Genomic DNA, 20585 nt, shown 5'->3' with positions numbered 1-20585 from the left:
ACAAAAAAATGATACTTTGTTAAAATAAGAAAAGTAGATAAATTAAAAAAGAAAAATTGTAAAAGATAGAAAAAAATAAGTACGTTGGGGTTTATAGAAATAAATCTCTCTCTATATATATATTATATATATTCATATATGTAATGTTATATCTGTTAAACTAGTTTTTGTCTTCGTAACGAAAAAAAATGTAAACGTAGGAAAGTTTTATATAATAATATTATTAGATATGTACATTTTATTATTTAAAACAAACCAGCACTCTTTTATACTGTTTAAAATATAACAGATTGAATTATATTAACAACAGTATATATAGAGTGACAAAACATATTATTTGGTGTTAATATATTTGTTTTTTTGTTCTTTCCTGCATCTTTCCCTATAATTTTGGTTACATTTTCTTCTTCATCCACAATGATTATTAAAATTAAGAAAATGTATATAGATAAAGAACACCATAGATCATAAAATAAACGAGATTATAAACTATAGTTCATTTTTTATTAATTTACAAAATACATATATTTCTTATTATATAAAATATACATGTTATACATGAAAAAACTGAGCGAAATAAAGGAGTAATATGAAGGGACCTAAAGCAAGAAGATCATCTTCTCGTTCAAGTATAACAAAAAAAAATAAGGACTATGTATCATCAAATACTAGCAGAAAACAATTCTCACCATGTATATACGTTATCTTATTCCTGTTGACCTATGTGGTTCTTCCCCTGTCGAAATGCTCTGAAGTAAGATAGAAAAATGATAGGCGAACTACACACGAATTGTATGCGAAATCTAGCCATATTACGTTGTGTACCTATTCCTACAAGTATACATATGCGTTACACGCATACGCACGTACGCTACGCGGTAACTTTTTGCAATAATTGAATCATATTCCTTCAATTTTTTTTCGCTTCCTTTTTACTCCCCATTTCAGTTTGCTCATGATTATGGAGCTGACCATGACAACCGTGATAAAATCAAAGTGGAAGAACCCAGGGAAGAATTCCTCTCACTAGCAGAGATACCCAAATATAGAGATAATAGTACATGGCTTCTTTTTGTAAAACAGTTCGAGCAAGATTGGCGAGTTTTTCATAAAGACTTGACAACCAAAAGGGACCAATGGTTTGAAGAAAAAAATGTCGAATCAGAAAAATGGACAAAGTCCATGGAAGATGAAAAAAATAAATGGTTCAGAGCAAAAGATAGAGAATTGCAAATTTTGAAAAAAGCTTTAGAATACAAATTCGCTAGTGTTGATCCTACTCTGCGTAAACGACGTGAAAGCGCTATTTCTGGAAAACCTTCAATGGAACCACTTGCATTGAAAGAAGCTGATGCTGATGATCATAATAAAGAAGAGGCCCAAGACACCAAAGCTGCAGATTTCGAAAAAGAAAAAAAGATAAATAGGCATCCAGCAGAATTTAATGAAAAGGCAAAAGTGATCCATACGCCACAGCCAAAAAAATTCATAAAATCCAAACATCCAGAAAAAGGCGAAATAACCCCAAATGAAGGAATGCAAAGACCCGAAATGGTAATGCCTGAGATGAAAAAGCACCCAATGGAAAAACCCGAAATGGTAATTCCTGAGATGAAAAAGCACCCAATGGAAAAACCCGAAATGGTAATGCCTGAAATGAAAAAGCACCCAATGGAAAAACCCGAAATGGTAATACCTGAGATGAAAAAGCATCCAATGGAAAAACCCGAAATGAAAAGTGTCCCGATGGGAAAACCAGAAATGAAAAAGATCCCAATGGGAAAACCAGAAATGAAAAAGATCCCAATGGGAAAACCAGAAATGAAAAAGATCCCAATGGGAAAATCCGAAGTGAAAAAGGTTCCAATGAAAAAGATCCCGGTGAAAAAGGTAGAAATGAAACCTGAAGAATTCCATCCCAAAGATATCAACACCGAAGAAGTACCCCCAGGAGGAATCAGGCAACAAGAACAGGTATACCCAAAAGAACCGCCCCAAGAAGAAGTTCACCAAGAACAAATCTACAAAGGAGACCATCAAGGGGAAATGCAACAAGCAGAAATGCAACCAGCAGAAATGCAACAGCTTGAAAGTATGCACCATCAACAAAATGTTAGGCAAAGAGGTGAAGGAGCTTATGTTTCTAATAAAACACCATCTGTAAATGTAGAAGGCAAAACTCCTGTAGCTCCTCCTCAACATCAAACTGAAAGCCCCGAACACAAGGAAAATATTGCCCATAAATATGAAAAAGATACAACCGAAGATTGGAAAAAAACAATGGAAAATAAAAAGGTAAAGGATGAAAACAAAATTACTAAACCATTTGGCATTGGACTTTCTAAAAAATCAGGAAAAGACCAAGAAAAATCCAAGATGTTAGATGGCAGAGATAAAATGTTTAAACAACGGGATAAAGTCGTGGAACATAAACTTCCTACTGCTGCAAAAGGTGATCCAAGTAAAAAAGAAAATTTAGAAATGCTGATAAAAACACAACAAAAGCAAGATCCAAGTAAAAGAAAAGGACATGGAAATATAAGTAAAAAATTCGATGAATGGAAAAAAATGTTGAACCAACAAGAACAACAACAACCACAACAACAGCCACAGCCACAACCGCAACCACAACAACAGCCACAACCGCAACCACAACCACAGCCACAACCGCAACCACAACCACAGCTACGATCGCAACCACAGCTACAACCGCAACCACAACCACAGCTACAACCGCAACCACAAAATGAACTAGAATCAGAATTAGAACACGAATTTAGTCAAGAACAAGAACCTCAACCTGAAGAACAACCTGAATCACAATCTGAAGAACAACCTGAACCACAACCTGAACCACATCCACAATATATGAAAATGCAAAAAGAAGTTACAAAACCCAAGGACAAAGTTCCCGTCGTAACAGCTGAAAATAATAGAGCTTATAATGCACAGCAACAACATCCAAAGAAAACTGGTCGATTGATTATTGTTGTGAAAGGAAAACCTAAGAAACATAAGCTAACACCATCCAGTCAGAATGTTCCAGGTAAATCATTTAAGGTAGAAGATAAAAAAATTAAGAAAATTCCTCAAGGCGTACAAAAGAAATACGTTATTCCAAAAGATCCAGTAAAAATGCAACCAAAGGAAGAGGAAGAAAAATCGGAAGATCATTCAATTGTAAGAGAAGAAATGATAGAAACCGAATCAGTCGTAGGTGGTGAACAAATGGAAACCGAATCAGTTGTAGGTGGTGAACAAATGAGAAAACCAGCATTTAAACATTTTGAAAAAACTAAGAAATTTTCGCAACTTATAGCAAAGAAACCAACTACTACTAATGTTCTTGTAAAAGTACAACCAAAGAATGTTCAAAAAATAGTGGAAAGCAAACAACTTTCAGATCTCGCAAAAATGAAGAAAAAAACACAACAAGCTGCAGGAAAGAAATTCGCTGCTCCAAAAGCTCCCGTAAAGGTGCAACCAAATGAAGAGGAAGAAAATTTGGAAGTCGAATCTGTACTAAGTGGAGGAGAGGTAACCGAAACCGAATCAGTGGTAGCAGACGAAAAAGCGATAATCCCAGCATTTAAACATTTTAAAAAAGCTAAGAAAATTCCTCGAGCTATAGCAAAGAAGCAAACTACTGCTAAAATTCTTGTAAAAGTGCATCCGAAGAGAGAGGAAGAATATTTGGAAGTAGAATCAGTGATGAACGGAGAAGTAACCGAAACCGAATCAGTGATAACAGATGAAAAACCAAAAATCCTAGCATTTGCATATTCTTCAAAAACTAAGAAAGATGCACAAGCTGCTATAGATAACAGATCAGCTATTTTTAAACTAACCGAGAAATTATCGAATGAAGGAAGATGAAGAAAAATTCGAAACCGAATCAGTACTAAGTGGAGGAAGAGTAACCGAAACCGAATATGTAGTACGACGTGAAAAACCGAAAATCCCAATATTTGCATATTCTGCAAAAGCTAAGAAAGATGAACAAGATGCTATAGATAAGAAATCAGATATTTTTAATCTTACCGAAAAAGATGAAACGAAGAAAGATGAAGTAAAACTGGAAACCAAACCATTAGAGGGTGACGCTAAAACTGAAGGTAAACCATTAGAAGGTGAAGAAAAAACTGAAACCAAACCATTAGAAGGTGAAGCAAAAACTGAAACCAAACCATTAGAAGGTGAAGAAAAAACCGAAACCAAACCATTAGAAGGTGAAGCAAAAACTGAAATCAAACCATTAGAAGGTGAAGCAAAAACTGAAACCAAACCATTAGAAGGTGAAGCAAAAACCGAAACCAAACCATTAGAAGGTGAAGCAAAAATTGTAACCAAAACATTGAGAGGTAACGTTAAAATTGTAACAAAACCATTGAAAGGTAACGTTAAAATTGTAACCAAACCATTAGAAGGTAAAGCTAAAACTGAAGCTAAACCATTAGAAGGTGAAGCTAAAACTGGAGCTAAACCATTGAACAGTAGCGCTAAAACTGAAGCTAAACCATTAGAAGGTGAAGCTAAAACTGAAGCTAAACCATTAGAAGGTGAAGCTAAAACTGAAGCTAAACCATTAGAAGGTGAAGCTAAAACTGAAGCTGAACCATTAGAAGGTGAAGATAAAACTGAAACCCAAACACAGCCAGAAACTGAAAGTAAATTCAATGCATTGAAATATTTTACCACTCCAGAACCAAAGAAAGATGGCGAAATTTTGGAAACTAAACCAGTTGCAGATGGCGAAAAATTGGAAGCCAAATTAGTGGCAGGTAGCGAAAAGCATGAAAGCCCATTACACGATGATGACCAAAAAAGCATAGCATCCAGTTCGATGGATGTTGTGAGAAAAGACTCTATGAAATATAACAAATATAGTATCCCAACAGAAACAGTAAAAGAAAGAGAAAACGCATCAGAAGTCGGAACTGAGTACCAGATGCACGTTCTTAGTGAAGAGAAGAGTGTAGGAGGACACGACGATGAAGAAGCAAGCGTGTACTATTACAATGAAGAAAGCACGGAAGGAGGAGACGATGAAGAAGCAAGCGTGTACTATTACTATGAAGAAAGCAAGGAAGGAGGAGACGATGATGAAGCAAGCGTGTACTATTACTATGAAGAAGGCACGGAAGGAGGAGACAATGAAGAAAGAGACGGTGAAGAAGTAGGAGACGGTGAAGAAGGAGACGGTGAAGAAGTAGGAGACGGTGAAGAAGTAGGAGACGGTGAAGAAGAAGGAGACGGTGAAGAAAGAGACGGTGAAGAAAGAGACGGTGAAGAAAGAGACGGTGAAGAAAGAGGCGGTGAAGCAGAAGGAGAAGGTGAAGAAGAAGGAGATGATGATGAAGAAAGCGTATACTATCATAATCAAGAAGATAAGGAAGAAGACATTGAAAGACAAATGAACAATTTGCATGAAGAAGGTATGCCAACTATAGATCCAAATGATGAAGATTTGGAACATGAGCAAGAAAAAAAATTGCCACGAAGAAGAGAACCCGACGATGAAAATAATGTGGAAAAAAAAAAGCTTGTATTCACAGATTACAAAGAATGGCTTGATCAAAAGGAACACCCTCTAATGGTCTCCCTAAAATATTGGTGGGATAAGATTCTTAATTCCAGTTTTATGATTTGGTATAGATATAAAGGTCAAGATAAAGAGGAAGGAGTGCCCACAAATCCTGACTGGGAGAATTGGTTGCAGGAAATGAAGAATGAATGGTCACGCTACAATGTCTACATACACAAGGAAAGAACTAAATGGTTCCAAGAAAAGGAAATTGAGTTCCGTCAATTTATAAAAGATTTCCAATTTAAATGGATGCACTACAACAAAGAATTGTTAGAAGATCACTCTTTCGATGTTTATAAAAAATCACTAAAATGGAAAGATTCCAAATGGATTAAATGGATTGAAAAGGATGGAGAATCTATCATGATGATGGATATAGAAAAATGGATAGACAAAATTAGAACAGAATACAATTTATGGCTACTGAAAGATTGGGAACAATGGAAAAATAACAAAATTTTGGATTGGTTATTGAGTGAAAAAAAATGTGATCAATATCAGTACTGGCTAAAATGGGAGTATTCAAATAATCAACCATCACTTAGAAACGAAAAACTCGAATGGTACAAATGGAAGAAGGTTAGACGAAGTGAAGCTAAAGACTGGCAAAAATGGGTTCAAGAAAAAGATCAGGCATTAATAGAAGTTAAGAATGAAATATGGAAAAATTGGAAAGAGGAAAAAAAAAACGTATTTTACTCAATGCTCAGCCACTTTATTAACAACTGGATAGCCAAGAAGCAATGGAAAGTATGGATACTCGACTTGCAAGGAACAATGTCAAAAGGATAAAACGTGGTTAGCGGAAACGAATTCAATTCAACTCAGCTGAATCGAAGCAAATGAAGATAGATCGACGTGATAAATTTTCCCTGTGGACTATATGCTTCACATAACTGTGCACATTAAAACTGCCAAGACTACGAAATTAGTGAAGGCCAAAAAAAAAAAAAAATAAATCAAAAAAGAGAGGAGAGAAGAATTTTTTATTACATTAAATTAGCGTACTTACAGAACAAGTATCTCCTTTTTTTTTGCATAGGCGCACAGCTTCCACTACATAGAACAGAATATTTTTGATTTCTAGCAGTAGGGAAAAAAAATCATTTGTCGATGGGAAAAATTGCAATAATCAAGATGTTCAACACAGAGAAATTTTTGTTAAAAAAGGAAGTACCTTTACATAATCCATACAAAAATATATCTCCAATTATGAGCAAAAAATGTCTCAAAAAATCATAGAAGGAATAAAGTTTACTTGTGTTTTGAATATCTTTCCGGCGAGAATAAGAAAAATTTGCTAGAGGACAACACTTATTATTTTTTCATAAAAAATCCCATTATTTTCGAAAAAATATAATTGTTTTAAATAACAATTCATGTTTTTTTTATATTTTTATTGTAAAAAATAAATATATATTAAAAACTTTTATCGTTTGGGGTTTTTCTGAATTAGTTATATCCGCGTTAGTTGTTACTATCTATATATATACAGTTATTTGTTTTTATTCATTTGTTTTTTTTTTTTTCTTTTATTTGATTTCTTTGATTTATTTATATATTTGCATTTATTTATTCATTTATTATTCATTTACATAATTATGTGTATGATAATATTTAGAGTACATATGCGGTTTATTTGAATGTCAGTTTTACTGTTAATACAATTATTTGTGTGCTTAGTAATAATGTTTCAGTATGCGTTTTACAATAATTTTTTTTGTCAACAAAAATATATACTGTGCACCTTAACACGACTATTATGTTATTTTTTACCATGCTCATAAGAATAGCTAATTTAAAACTTTATAAGAATCATTTTAAACATTAAATATTAAATGTTAAAGTGTCTTCGCATTGGTGGACCCCGCATTAAGGGCTAAATATTTAAAGATTAAATGTTAACTGATAAAAAAAAATTTAAATGTCAAATGCTAAATACGCAACGATGAATGTTCAATTTTCGGCTAATTATATGTTTAAGGGGAAGAAGTTTCTGTCTCCCCCCAACTGTTTCATCCGAGCCACTTGCTATGACTCATGAAGAGATATGTAACCTATAAATTATTGTTGCATTACCAATTTAAATCCATTTTTACTAGTTATTTTGATGCTCCAATTTTGTTGTCATATATTTATATATTCCCCCCCACCCAATTTTTCAGTTGTTTCTTCTCTCATTTTTGAACTTTTCACATTTTCTAAACTTTTGCTATTAAGTCCTTATTCTAAGAAAATTATAATTTCATTTTTACAATTTTTCATTGTCTCAAAGTAAAATATTTTTTCTTTTATTTTATTTAAAAAGGGTAAAAAAAAAAAAAGAACGCTCCGTTTGGGTAAGTCTTATCAATTTTCACCCCCTGATTACACATTTCTTTCTACATTTGCGAACATCTTTTATTACCATTATTTCACGTATAGGTGCGTTATTTTTTATGTGAATAAGAAATAGGGGACTCCTATTCTATATACCATCAATTGTAATGTTCCGAGCGAAAGGGGTCTTGACTGTATTAGGGGAAAAAGGGATAGAAGTAAATAGGATGCAGACATCCTCCACTTTACTCTATTTTATTCTACTCTGTACTACTCTACTTTATTCTACTACACTCTACTATATTGTGTTCTACTTTGTTCTATTTTATTTCTCTCCAATTTCTTCTTTTTTTTTCTGCTGAAGCACGAATAGCCCATACCTAACATTTATCGATACTGCAAAGTCGCACAGTTGTGGTTATTTAAAGTGCATCTCCTCAACGATATCATTAATTTGTCAGTTGTTATTAAAAAGCAAAATTTTAAAAAGACCAAACTGAGTAATATAATGTTGAGGGTTATTCTAAAAAGTGTACATCCTTTTGTGTCCATCTCCTTTGAGATAATTAAATTAAATTAAATAAAAAACTGCTTAATTAAGGCTATGCGCCCACTGAACGTTTTATTACTTTGGTGCAGTTTACAATTACATAGAGACACACAGATGTACGTACCAGAAGCCTGTTCATTTGCCTCGTTCATCATCATAAAAGCTCCTCTTTTATATGCTTCATTTTAAATACGACTCTAACCGTAGTGGAAGTACCACACACAATGATGTAACATTTTGTTGGTTATTTATTCCGTTCATTGTTTGCCATTTTGCATAGGCCATGAAGAAGGCAATGCATATGTACATAGATGTAATTCCATCTTTGCCACTACTTTGAGCAAGGACAGAACTCTAATAATAACGACCCTTATGGAACCCCCGTACAGTATAATTAAGTAATTTTTTCCCCTCATAAAAATGCCCATTTCTTATCATTTCGCATTCGCGCAATATACCATTGAAGCATTGGAAGAAAAAGACGATTTAATCGATCATTCTTTCCTTTAAAAAATCATCCGTAACACATTGCTAACGCGCTAGTGCGCGATTAAATTCTCACTTTTGCAACTTTGCTTCCCCCAACTGCAACATCATTTAGGCAATTTACTTTAGGCAAAAAGAATAATTCTACCAGATGAGGAAAAATAAATAAAAAAACCGTACATATAATAAGCGACTATCACCATGCGCGAATTCTGACTAAATTGTGAGTGAACAAATATATATATATATATATATGTACAACTTTTTACGCTCATTTATTTAAAGGGGCTTAAAGGAGCTTACGCTATTCTCTTTTTAACGGAATCTTCCTCAAATATGTGGGCACGCGCGCGCCGGTTAAGTATTACATACAATTTGGTTAAACGTAGAGTAAACACAAAGGGACTGCTAACCGAAATGTAAACTTTACAAAAAAAAAGTTAGCTCTTTTCTTATAAATAAAAGTGGGCTATTTGAAATAAAGGAAGTTACAATTTTTTCATATTCAGCTCACAAGATTTTTTTTTTTTTAGTTTCATAAGAACGGTTCTGTGCAGCTTGTTTTGCCAATTTTTTAAGCTGAATAAACAACGACATTGTTTTTTTGCTTTTTTGTTTTTTTCTTTTTTTGTTTTCTGTTTTATTTATGTTTTATTTTACTTATATTTTTTAATTTTGTTATGCAAATTTAAAATATCACTTTTTTGGATTCCTTTTTTTTTTTTCAATTCATAGAAAAATAAAAACCAACATATATATATAAAAGAACACATATAAAATCGTAAATTGTAAAATATACCTTTAAAGCATAACAACAATTCTTTTTCATTGCCCAAACACCCCCAAAATAACCTCATTCTGTCACCAAAATATACCACGGAACTAAAAGCGAATATGAAGGGTCCAGCACCGCAACAGAAGTTCTCCCCAGCTAAGAAAACACAAAATAAAAATCCGAAGTTATCCAAAATGACGGCAATTTTCACAGTTTCACGTTTACATATTATCTTGTTTGCTCTATTTTCAGTTTTCATCTTAAATCCCTCCCATGCTGTAAGAAAAAAAAAAAAATTGCCCCAATGCACATGCACATTGGAATGTACCCCAAAGGCACATACACTTGTGAAATGCGCACTCACATATACCCACAAAAATGCATATACCTAATTCCCCCCCAACCCCTCTTCGAACACTACGTAACATATGGTTTATATATAAAAACGCTCATTTCACATTATAACTCTTAAAACCTTTTGCAGGCAAACACCGAAAGGGGAAGAATCAAGTGTTATCTTCCAAACAATTTAATGGAATTTTGGAAAGATAACGTAGACCAATCAGAACAATTAAAAAAATTGGCATGGCATAACTGGATGATGAGGTTGGAATCAGAATGGGAAGACTTTAACACATCCATGAAGAGCAAAAAGAACGTATGGATGGAAGAAACAGAAAAAGAATGGATCGAATGGATTAAACAAATGGAAAATAAATGGATGAATTGTAATGAAAATATTAATGATGAATATAAGAATTATCTTATATCCAAATCTGCTACATGGACTTCTGAAGAGTGGAAAGAATGGGTAAAAACAGAAGGAAAAAACTTTATGAAAACAGATTTAGAAAAATGGATTAAAGCAAAAGAAATATCATTGGATTTGTTACTATTAACAGAATGGGTTCAGTGGAAAAATGAAAAGATCATGTCATGGCTATTGAGCGAATGGAAAACTGAAGAAGACAACTACTGGTCACAATGGGAACACTCAACATGGCTTAAGTGGCTCAACTTGACAGAGAAAAAACACTGGATAAAATGGAAAGAAAGAAATCTTAGGGAAAGTGAACAATGGTCTACTTGGTTGAGCGTCAAAGAAAATGTTTATATATTTGGCGAATGGAACAATTGGTCAATATGGAAAAATGAAAAAGAAGAATTCTTCAATAAATGGATGGATAATACAATTAACGAGTGGATAAATGAGGAGAAATGGAACACTTTGTTGAACACAGAAAATGACTCATAATCGCGAGAATGGTGGCCAACTCTTCAATGATTTAACCCCATTGAGAAAAGAAAAAAAAAGGGAGAAAATAAAAGAAAAGAAAAATTATAAAATAAGATGCGCTTGACATTGTTTCCTTAATTAATTTTGCAAACTGATATTTCATGGAGCAATGATAGGAACTAGGCGAAAATAATCCAAAAAAATCAGCGGACAAAGCGCAAAAATGAGCAAAGACAAAAAGGACAGTTTTTCGTCTCGCCTAGTAACACTCCTAAAAAAAAAGTAAATAAGTTTTGCCTAGCAGTTTGTACAGATAACTGCATACATATTTTGTTTAGTTCTTATGCTTTTCGTATTTTTCTTAGTTCGTATGTTTTACATATTATGCTTAGTTCGTATCTTTTTAGTATTTTACACATTTTGCGCATGCTGTATGTTTAACACATCCGTACTCATCCGCAGTTCTTTTTACGCCCCATTCCCCTACAGCAATTTTTTTTCTATTTCACGCGAACAAAAAGGTATTCTTTTTAAATAATTTTTATTTCCTCCGCAACTACGCAAACCATTTGTTTATACACAAAATAAACATATTTTAAGTTAAAATTATTCCAATTATTTCTAACTCAGATATATGCACACGTGTTGGTCTATTCACATATACGTAGCTATAATACCATTTTGGTCTTAACCTAATGGTAATTCCTTTTCCTCTTAACATTATTTGCATTAGATGTGTAACACATCATGCAAGCACATTTTTGATTAACCGAATGGAAAATGAAAAGAGCAAAAAAAAAAAAAAAGGCAAAAAAAGAAACAAAAAAAAAAAAAAAAAACATATTTGATAACTTTATTATAACGTACTACATTTAAACATAACACCGTTCACGCATGAAGGGTTCCTATCTCCGGGTAATATTATTACATTTTCGTATAGTCATATTGTGGCAATAATTTCCCCCCTGTTTTCCTCTTCCTCGCTAAATTATCTATTTCTTCTGAACTTATATTATTTGCTAATCGTCCATGAGTGGTTCTTAAAAAAAGAGAATGCTCGATTGGTCTTCTTTTCCCTTTTTCCTTTTAATCGTTTTACATGGTGACCGTACGTTTCTTCCTGATAAATAATATTCGAACAACATCTCCTGCTTTTAATAAAAGGATTGTCCCTACATAGACCCTCTTGAATACTCCACAAATTAATAATAACTTTTGTTGTAATCATATCCGTTAATCCGCTATCCATTCGCATTATTCGTCTAACAAATGACTTCTACCCACTATTGTTGTGTAAAACGAGGCTCTAACACATTATTCGAGGGGTTGTTTTTACTATCCATTATTAACATTGCTTCAATTAATAATGCACTCCTCGTTCGCCGATATGTTCCTTATCTGTTCCTAATTTGCTGACGGTTCCTATTTTTTTCACAGACCTTCATTATGCTATTCCCATTTTCCATTTTTGTTTGGTATCCTTTTTTTATATTTTGCTCCTAATCAGTTATTATAGAATGATTTTTTAAAATCTGACATTTTTTCTCTGAACCCTGAAATGTGCGCTTCGCAATTCTTCTTATAATCCGTCACTTTTTTTTTCGCCCCAAGAATTTGAGCCTCACAGTCGTCCCTATAAATCCGTCATTTTTCTTCTTACATCTGATATGTGCGCCTCACAGCTGTCCCTATAGTCCGTTATTTTCTGTTTAGCCCCTCGAATTTGCGCCTGGCAATTCTCCTTATAACTAGGTATACGTTTAATCAATACTTTAATGTCAATTTCTTTCGTCTTCGCTTCATTACTCATTAAGTCCTCGATGCCTAAATCATTGGCGATTGATTTCTTGATATCTAATAGCTTTTTTCTTGCCACTACAACATTAGGCCCTGAATTATCTTTACATCCTGATAGCGATCTTTTTATTTCTAAAAGGGGTTCTCTATAATTTAGTCTACATTCTGACAGTTTTTTCAGGAGCAACAAAATTTCTTCAATACATTTTACCTTATCTGTCACATCGTTTTTATTTTTATCCATCTGCGAATTTCCACCTTTTCTACAAGCAGCTAATATTTTGTTTGTTCTCCTAAAATTTGTTGTCTTCTTTTGGCTGTTTACTTCGCTTGAAGTATCATTAAAAGAATACTAAAAAGGGAGAGAGAAAAAAAAGACGCCATGCATACGACATATTAAAAAATGGTTATTCTAACAGATAAATAAAATTGGGGCAAAAATAATGATAATAATAACAGCACTCCTAGCAGTTTATATTGCTATATTACGTTATTGCAATAGTGGCATGTCCATAGTAACAGGGTTATGGTTAGAATTTTTATAGGAAAGGGAGAATTAACTTTCCCCCCAGGGAAGGACTTCATTGATACAATCATTTCCGTGTCGACAGTTCTGCTACATATACTTTGATATCCTTAACAGTTTGGAAATATGTGTAACTTGTTACGATTTTACTTGGTTACCTCTTCCACGACATCTTTAATTAAAAGAGCTTTTAAAGTTGCTAAAGTGAGGATGAACTCAGCAACGGAAAATAAAGCTGTGGTAGGACAAATCGCTTCACAAATAATCGCGTAGAATAAAACGTACCCGCTTATGTGTGCATAATTGTTTACAAGCAAATCACTAATTCAAACAGTTTAGACGGGGAAGACTTCCATGCACATAGTTAACAAGAGTTCTTCTGTTTTATGTCGTTAACAAAGAGGCGCAGGAAAATATTTCACAAAAAAAATGAATAAACAGGTAAAAAAAAACAAACATGTTCAGAGTTATAAAATGTTAAGCTTCAAATTTATACGTAAAAAAATATGGAATTTGTAATTCATACATTTTAGCTTGAATATTGGAATAAGCGGCGAACGAATTTTAATTTGCGCTTCGAGTAATTCCCCTCTTATGAATTATGTTGCAATGCATGGTGACAGGCAACCGAAGTGGTCATCAGCGAGCACGGCAATAACGGTGACAAAAGCATCGACAATGTAGCGACAATGTAATGATATGAATAGAAAAACTAAATGTTGAATGTCCCCTTTCATCATTTAAAATAACAACGCTAATGTAGAATTATTCCTTCCCTCAGATAAGACTTTTATGAGACACAAACTATCCAGCAAATAGTTCACCAAAAAGTTGATAAAACAAATGGTGGAAATTTATCCTAATATTTAGTAATATAATACAAAACCGGGGAATTTTATGCCCCTACTTTTTACGGTAAAATTAGAGCAAAATTGTGACATATATAGTTGTACAGCTATCTATATGTAAAGATATATTTACGTGCTTAATTCTACATCGTGGGGCAAAATAATTCAAACGAAATTTCAAAAAGATGTAGTACACATGTATATTATATATAATATATACTGCTTTAACAAAATAAGCGTACTATATAACTACTAGACTTCAGGTAACTATGCTGTTAAAGGGAAATTTTTAATTCAGTAAAAAAAATTAAATAGATATAAAAATACTCTGCAACGAGAATGTTTTTAAATATGTATAATTTCAAAAAGGATTCACTTTCCCCATCACAGTACTGTAATAAAAAAAAAAAATGAAAAAAATTACATTTACGTAATAAAAAATAGCACAAGTTTTCAGGAAATACACAAATTTTCTGTAGAAATGTTTGGGTTTGCTAATTTTTTTCGTCTTAAAATAAAATTGCAAGAAAATATTCATAAAGGTATTATTAATTTTTCCGACTCAATAAGCACTAATGAACATTTTTTTATAAAAAAAAATTAACCCCCTTTTTTTTAAATGTGAACATTTAACCATTTGTAGAATAATTCTAATTGAGAGCTACTACCAAAAGGAGTATTTCTCCCTAATGTTTTGTTACTCAATTGTTTTATTATGAATATGGTTGTTAGGGCTAAACTGTACTCAACTGTGCGTGCAATTTATTAAGCATAAATGGGCTCTACAAACTAGAAGTATTCTTATGAATATTATTTGTTTGTATCCCCAGCTTCACAATTTTTGTGAACATTTTACAGTATTGAAGAGGTGTTAACTGCTGGGGAGAATAAGGATGCAACATTAAGTGTGAAACATTTTTAAAATAAAATAAAAATAAAAAAAAATCCCCACATAAGTTTTAAAAAATCCATCTTTTGGTTCCATTTTTGTATTTTTCAAAAGTTTTATCCATTACTATTTTTTTTTTTTTTCTCTCCCCTTTTTCTTTGAAATGGAAAATGTTGTCTACCGTTTTCGCAGGCACCTATTTCAGAACCGAATTAGGCGTCTCCATGAATATCTACATGTTATTGATAATTCACGCATTACAAAAAAAGGAGAAAGGTGTACTGAATTTATTTAAATTGACCTAAAGAACGCCCATCTATACAAAAAAAAAAAACACACACAGCGCTTATTCACACCTTCGCAAGAGCTTACACCCCCCGTTTTCACTAAAAATTATAATTATTTTCGCACAAGAAATAAAGTACAAATACTTCTCATGTATGCTTCATCATAAAATTAACGCCGTTGCGTTTATCCGAGTGATATATTATTTAAGAAAACACAATTTTAAACCAAATAAAACGCCTACATTTTTGTTTCTTTCTATGCCTTCTTATGGTTGCCATAATGACACACGCAATTTTTTCAACTTAAAACATGAAGAAAACGCATTCAAATATTTTAGCCTCCTTCGAATGTTCAAATAATTCGAATCCTATTTTTTACTGTATTATGCAGCACCTACTGTTTATTCTGCATATTTATTTGTTCCTTTTTGATAAAAACCAAATATCTGGAACATTATAATCTGCGCACTTGGAGCAACGAAGCTGCAAATATCGCATATGACCCCAACAACAGATAGCGGCACTTTTTTTTCACATCTTTTAATTCGTAAAACACTCCACATTTATTATGCACAAGTAGAAATCCCCTACTTTCAAATGTCCATTACGCCCAAGGTTAATAAAATATCCCCCCCACAATGCAGCATAAATAGCTTGTACATCCTCAAATGGGGGAGGTAACAAAAAAGAAAAGAACCCTTAATGAGTGATGATTCAAAAGGAAAGCATACATGTTTCGTGCTCCCATTTGTATAAACAAAATTATGCGAAAAGAATAATTTTGCTGCTATTAAATTCGATTGAATGACTTATAGAAGTGATTACATAATAGGATAATAACATTTTATAATTTTTTTTAAGGGGTGGCTGGTGATCCTTTAACCTGGGCCAATTCTAGCGTCACGTCGAACTCTCATGCAATCATTCTTTGTAATCTCCGAATATATAAATAAATGTATATGAGAACTTATGCAGGGGGGGTGAAGGGTGCCACCTTAACCGATTAAGTTTATAAAAATTTCAAAAATAAATTTTCTCCAAAATTTTATACCTTATGTTATTATAGCATATGAAAAAGGACATTTAGAACAATTTTGGGAGTAAGGAAAAATAATTTAAAAGAAATATGCTTCCCCCACAAAAAATAGTTAGGGGAGCTAACTGCCAAATCTTAATCTTTACAATGAAGGACGCAGTAGCCTTAAAACTCACCGCGCACTACTAAGTACCAATTTATTTATCACTTATTATATATAAATAATAACGTTCGCAGGTGAGTAAAACGCACGAACTACTCCTATTCATAAAAAAGGTGGTTTATTCCATTTATAAAATGATTTTTACAATTTTGTTAAAATAAAGCATAATTTTATAGCAATAAAAGCACAGTCGAATTTATCCTCATCCGCCATAAGTTGTGCCAAGGAATGTAGGTCACAACGAAGTGCGACAGGAGCGAGGCAGCAATCAAAATTTTGAATATTCTTTTATTTAAAATGAAGAAAGAAGGAGTAAAACTTAAAACCTGCAAATTTCAGCGTCCACAAAAGTAAAAATATATTATGCCCATAAATACGAGTAGCGCATGTTTTATATTACTATGGAGTAAATGACCCCAATTAAGGCAAACATATATTTATGCATATAAATCCATCGCATAGCTTCATCATCCCCTGTAAGACAAATTTATTCAACCAAATTTTGCTCGCGATAAAGGTGAGTTCTTCATAAAGGACTTCTCTACGTTACAAAGTGGGGTCGGCAAATTACATAATAAAAGTGCACCAAATGATTTTGAAGCATTCGTTTAATAAATAGTAAAAAGCGCTTCATCCACAGAAACAATGGCAACCCCAAACCCTCACGCATAATCCAAGTGGGTTTTCGTAATTAGGACAATTTAAATTAAGCAAGTATAAAATATTATATCACAAAGGAGGTATAAATATTTATTTTTTTTCTGCATATGTATTTTTTATTCAATCATTAAGAGACTATTACAAAACTGGTTAAAAAAAAAAGCAAAAGAATTTATTTCACATGCAAAAATGATAAAAATGGAGTATGGGTGCTTAAAAAAAAAAGATGCCATATATCATTTTGTCGCTACCGAAATTATATTATTGCATATATTTTATTACATGTACAACACAATGTACCAAATTAAATGCAATATTTCTGAAAAAAAAAAAAAAACTGCGCTTAAAATAAATAGATTTTGTAGAGAAAGGAATCCATACGTTTCGTTTCATGTTCGTAGCAAAACGCGTGAAAATAACGGTCTATAGAAACACGACGTCGCGAAAAAAAAAGCCATATGCAGCATACAAAACAATTAAAACTTAAACCTAAATTAAAATTTAAATTAAAATTAATTATTCTCACATGTATGCGCACTGTCATGTCACTAATATCTTGCCGCTACCATCAGCGATATACATCCTCAAATCAGATAAAATATACATGTAAATTGGCAAGAATAAAAAAAATTACATCCTCAATTTGCATTTTAATTAAATCTCTATAAAGGTAGGTAATTATTCATTCTTAAAGCGTCAAACGAATTTTTTTTTTAAAAAAAAAAAAAAAAAACAAACTATCCATATTNTTATAGCAACTTTTTCTACATTATTAAAATTTATACAAAATTAATTTTTTTAAAATAATTATTTTATTTTTTATTATTTATTTTAAAAAGCATTTTTAATTTTTTTCTAAATTGCTATTTTAGGAATACATTCAAAAAACAAAACAAAATAAAATAAAAATACATTTTGCGAAAAACCTACAATTCAGGTAATTTAAAAAATTATACTCCTAAAAATTAAATTTAAATTTTAATGTTTTATAAAATTATATATTTTTCTGAAAATTCATTTCATTGAAAATATATTTTAGTTCGTCAAAAATTATAAATAATTTTGTTCAACAAAGATTAGCTATATAAATTTCTCTTAAAAAATAAACTTTTACAAACAGAACCTATATTTACTAATTGACTAAATTATAATATTTACTTTTTCTTTTGTTTTCTTCAATTTCTTACAGTTTCAAACAAGAGCGTCTTCGACAATCCTAGAAAAGACTACCGCTATATTTTACCATCAACTGTTTAGCAACAAGAAACAATCCACAATACACTTCTTCAACCCCTTATTATTTCTAAGCGCGCCTTATCCCCAAAGGTATTATCTACATTTTACATACAAAAATGAGTTTCCTCATTTCTGCGCTTTATGCCTATTTAAGCATTCCACGAACGGCCAATATATAATGCATTGCATATGTAGGAATGACTATTATCGTAACTAACACCCATTCTACATAGCCCCCCATCCCCACCCCCGTTTGTTTCCCCATTTTCAAATTTAGGAACATAATATCATTCCTTCCCATCTGATAGCAACCCTCAAAAAATAAAAAATTATATATTTTCTTAAATATATCATATATATAATCCCCTCGTTTGTACTTTTTAACTTACTACACCAACCAATCAACCTTTTGTAAAAATGAATCCAGAAGAACAAGCTCAATTTGTACCTGAAGCCCCTGAAGTTTTTAATGACAGTTTTGAACACTCTAACGTTGATGAAGTTGCACCATTCGATCAATCTGCCGACATGCTGAATATAGGAGAAGTTAATGCTGACGTAATCCCCGACTTAGGAGATGTAGCCACTGATGATGGTGTCGTAGATTTAGCTGATTTATCCGAAGATGTTGTTGCCGATTTGGCCGACTTACCTGATGAAAACATTACAGATGTAAATGCTGAGGGATCTGCAGAATTTGGAGCCGATGGTGAAGTCCTAGGAAACCCAGAAAATCCAGAAGAACCCATCTTACCACCACCTAATCTGGATGAAATGTTCAGTGAAGAATCCATTAGAAAATTAAGAGAAGCCATTGAAAACTCACCATGCTACCAACGTAGATTAGCTGCCTACAGACAACAACAAGAACAACTTGGAAAGTCTCTCGATATCGGCCCATCCTCACCTATGATATCTCCATTATACAAGTTACAATTCTTCGGAAGCTATCTCAAGGGAATGATTCAATTAGTACAACACAACTACTTAGTATTGTTACTCATTGGATTGTTAGCAATCAACGCTGTCTTATTTTATAACTACTTCACAAATGTCTCAGACCAAAAAAAACACTCCAAGGAAAAAAAACTCAAAAAAGCAATGAAAGAAAAAGCTGAGAAACTCGCAAAAGATGACATCTAAAAAAAGAGTAGCTGCTTGACAATGCGAATAAAAAGTGCTACCTAAGAAATGAAGAAAAAAACAGTTTTGTCGTAATTTTCGACTGCTTTCAACTGTTTAGAACAAAAGGAAGTGAAAGAGAAAAATGAGCAAGAGGAGCAAATATAAATATATGACAAAAAAGCAATAAACTAAGAACACGAGAAAGACGAAACACAAAATGAAACCATACAAAAAAAAAAAACCCAAAACGAGAAGAGAAAGCTAAGAAAACCCCCGCCCCTCATTTTAGCATCCATAATAAGAGCATATAAAATAAATATTGAGAAAAAATACATACTATTTTTACAATTTTCGTAGAGTTCCCCCTATCCTGTGTGTACTTTTTTATATATATATTTTCTAATAACAAATATGTTGTATTTACAATACGCTTATTTTATATGATTAAACTTGTATATGCATATATCTATTACTTTCTCTCTATATATATATACATATGATGCTTTATACTGCTGATTTGTCTTTTTTTTTAACTTTGACAATTTTTATGCAATGTTCATTGTGAGAAAAAAGGAACATACTATTATGAATTAAATATTAACTAGGCGTACAAAAAAAGTATATATATAAAAAAGTTATATGGAAATGGAATTTACGTTTTCGCTGCACAAAACAAAGGCATGTCATGCGAATTGTGCGTTTTCAAAATGGATGTTCTTGCAAGAGGTCAGAACTATAACTGCGTCCGGCGCCCATTCAAAAACCCGCAGCGCAGTTGTATATATATATGTAATATATAATACGTAGTACGTAATATGTAAGATGTAATATGCAAATACTGCTTGGCAGCTTTTTATGCCACGAATATTCAACTGGACGCTGTTCAAAAATAAGGGATGATGCGGCGTCCGCTTTGTTAAACATTTAATCTGCCACCGCGAATACTTTTTCGTATGACATGTTGCACGAAGGCACGTTATTTTATCAAAATGGAAAGCGCATTTTTTCTATTTGTTTGAAAGTGGAGCTAATGGGAGAGTGTAATCTCCAACCGCAAACGCGAA

The 20585-nt window shown here is 32.5% G+C and overlaps 5 protein-coding genes across 5 annotated transcripts; 4 read left to right on the top strand and 1 right to left on the bottom strand.

Annotated features, from left to right (window-relative positions):
• Nucleotides 1-1323: 1323 nt before the first annotated feature.
• On the top strand, nucleotides 1324-2164 carry PCYB_104190 (tryptophan-rich antigen; the record flags this gene model as incomplete). The annotated part of the gene is made up of 2 exons (XM_004222968.1): nucleotides 1324-1881; nucleotides 1940-2164. 2 exons carry the CDS (start codon nucleotides 1324-1326, stop codon nucleotides 2162-2164), a joined length of 783 nt encoding a protein of 260 aa, XP_004223016.1.
• Nucleotides 2165-3862: 1698 nt separating this feature from the next.
• Nucleotides 3863-6379, top strand: PCYB_104180 (tryptophan-rich antigen; the record flags this gene model as incomplete). Its single annotated transcript, XM_004222967.1, has 2 exons — nucleotides 3863-4394; nucleotides 4428-6379. The coding sequence occupies 2 exons, from the start codon at nucleotides 3863-3865 to the stop codon at nucleotides 6377-6379; spliced, it is 2484 nt and encodes an 827-aa protein (XP_004223015.1).
• Nucleotides 6380-9836: 3457 nt separating this feature from the next.
• PCYB_104170 (tryptophan-rich antigen) lies at nucleotides 9837-10972 on the top strand (the record flags this gene model as incomplete). The annotated part of the gene is made up of 2 exons (XM_004222966.1): nucleotides 9837-9995; nucleotides 10202-10972. 2 exons carry the CDS (start codon nucleotides 9837-9839, stop codon nucleotides 10970-10972), a joined length of 930 nt encoding a protein of 309 aa, XP_004223014.1.
• A 1615-nt stretch (nucleotides 10973-12587) lies between these two features.
• On the bottom strand, nucleotides 12588-13336 carry PCYB_104160 (hypothetical protein; the record flags this gene model as incomplete). Its single annotated transcript, XM_004222965.1, has 2 exons — nucleotides 12588-13103; nucleotides 13241-13336. 2 exons carry the CDS (start codon nucleotides 13334-13336, stop codon nucleotides 12588-12590), a joined length of 612 nt encoding a protein of 203 aa, XP_004223013.1.
• Nucleotides 13337-18813: 5477 nt separating this feature from the next.
• PCYB_104150 (hypothetical protein) lies at nucleotides 18814-19234 on the top strand (the record flags this gene model as incomplete). The annotated part of the gene is made up of 1 exon (XM_004222964.1): nucleotides 18814-19234. A coding segment is annotated over one exon (421 nt), but the record flags the coding sequence as incomplete, so codon positions are not given.
• Between the last annotated feature and the right edge of the window lie 1351 nt (nucleotides 19235-20585).

This window comes from Plasmodium cynomolgi, chromosome 10, assembly GCF_000321355.1.
Source record: "Plasmodium cynomolgi strain B DNA, chromosome 10, whole genome shotgun sequence".
NCBI classification, from domain to species: Eukaryota; Apicomplexa; class Aconoidasida; order Haemosporida; family Plasmodiidae; genus Plasmodium; species Plasmodium cynomolgi.
This window is presented reverse-complemented; position numbering and strand designations above follow the sequence as displayed.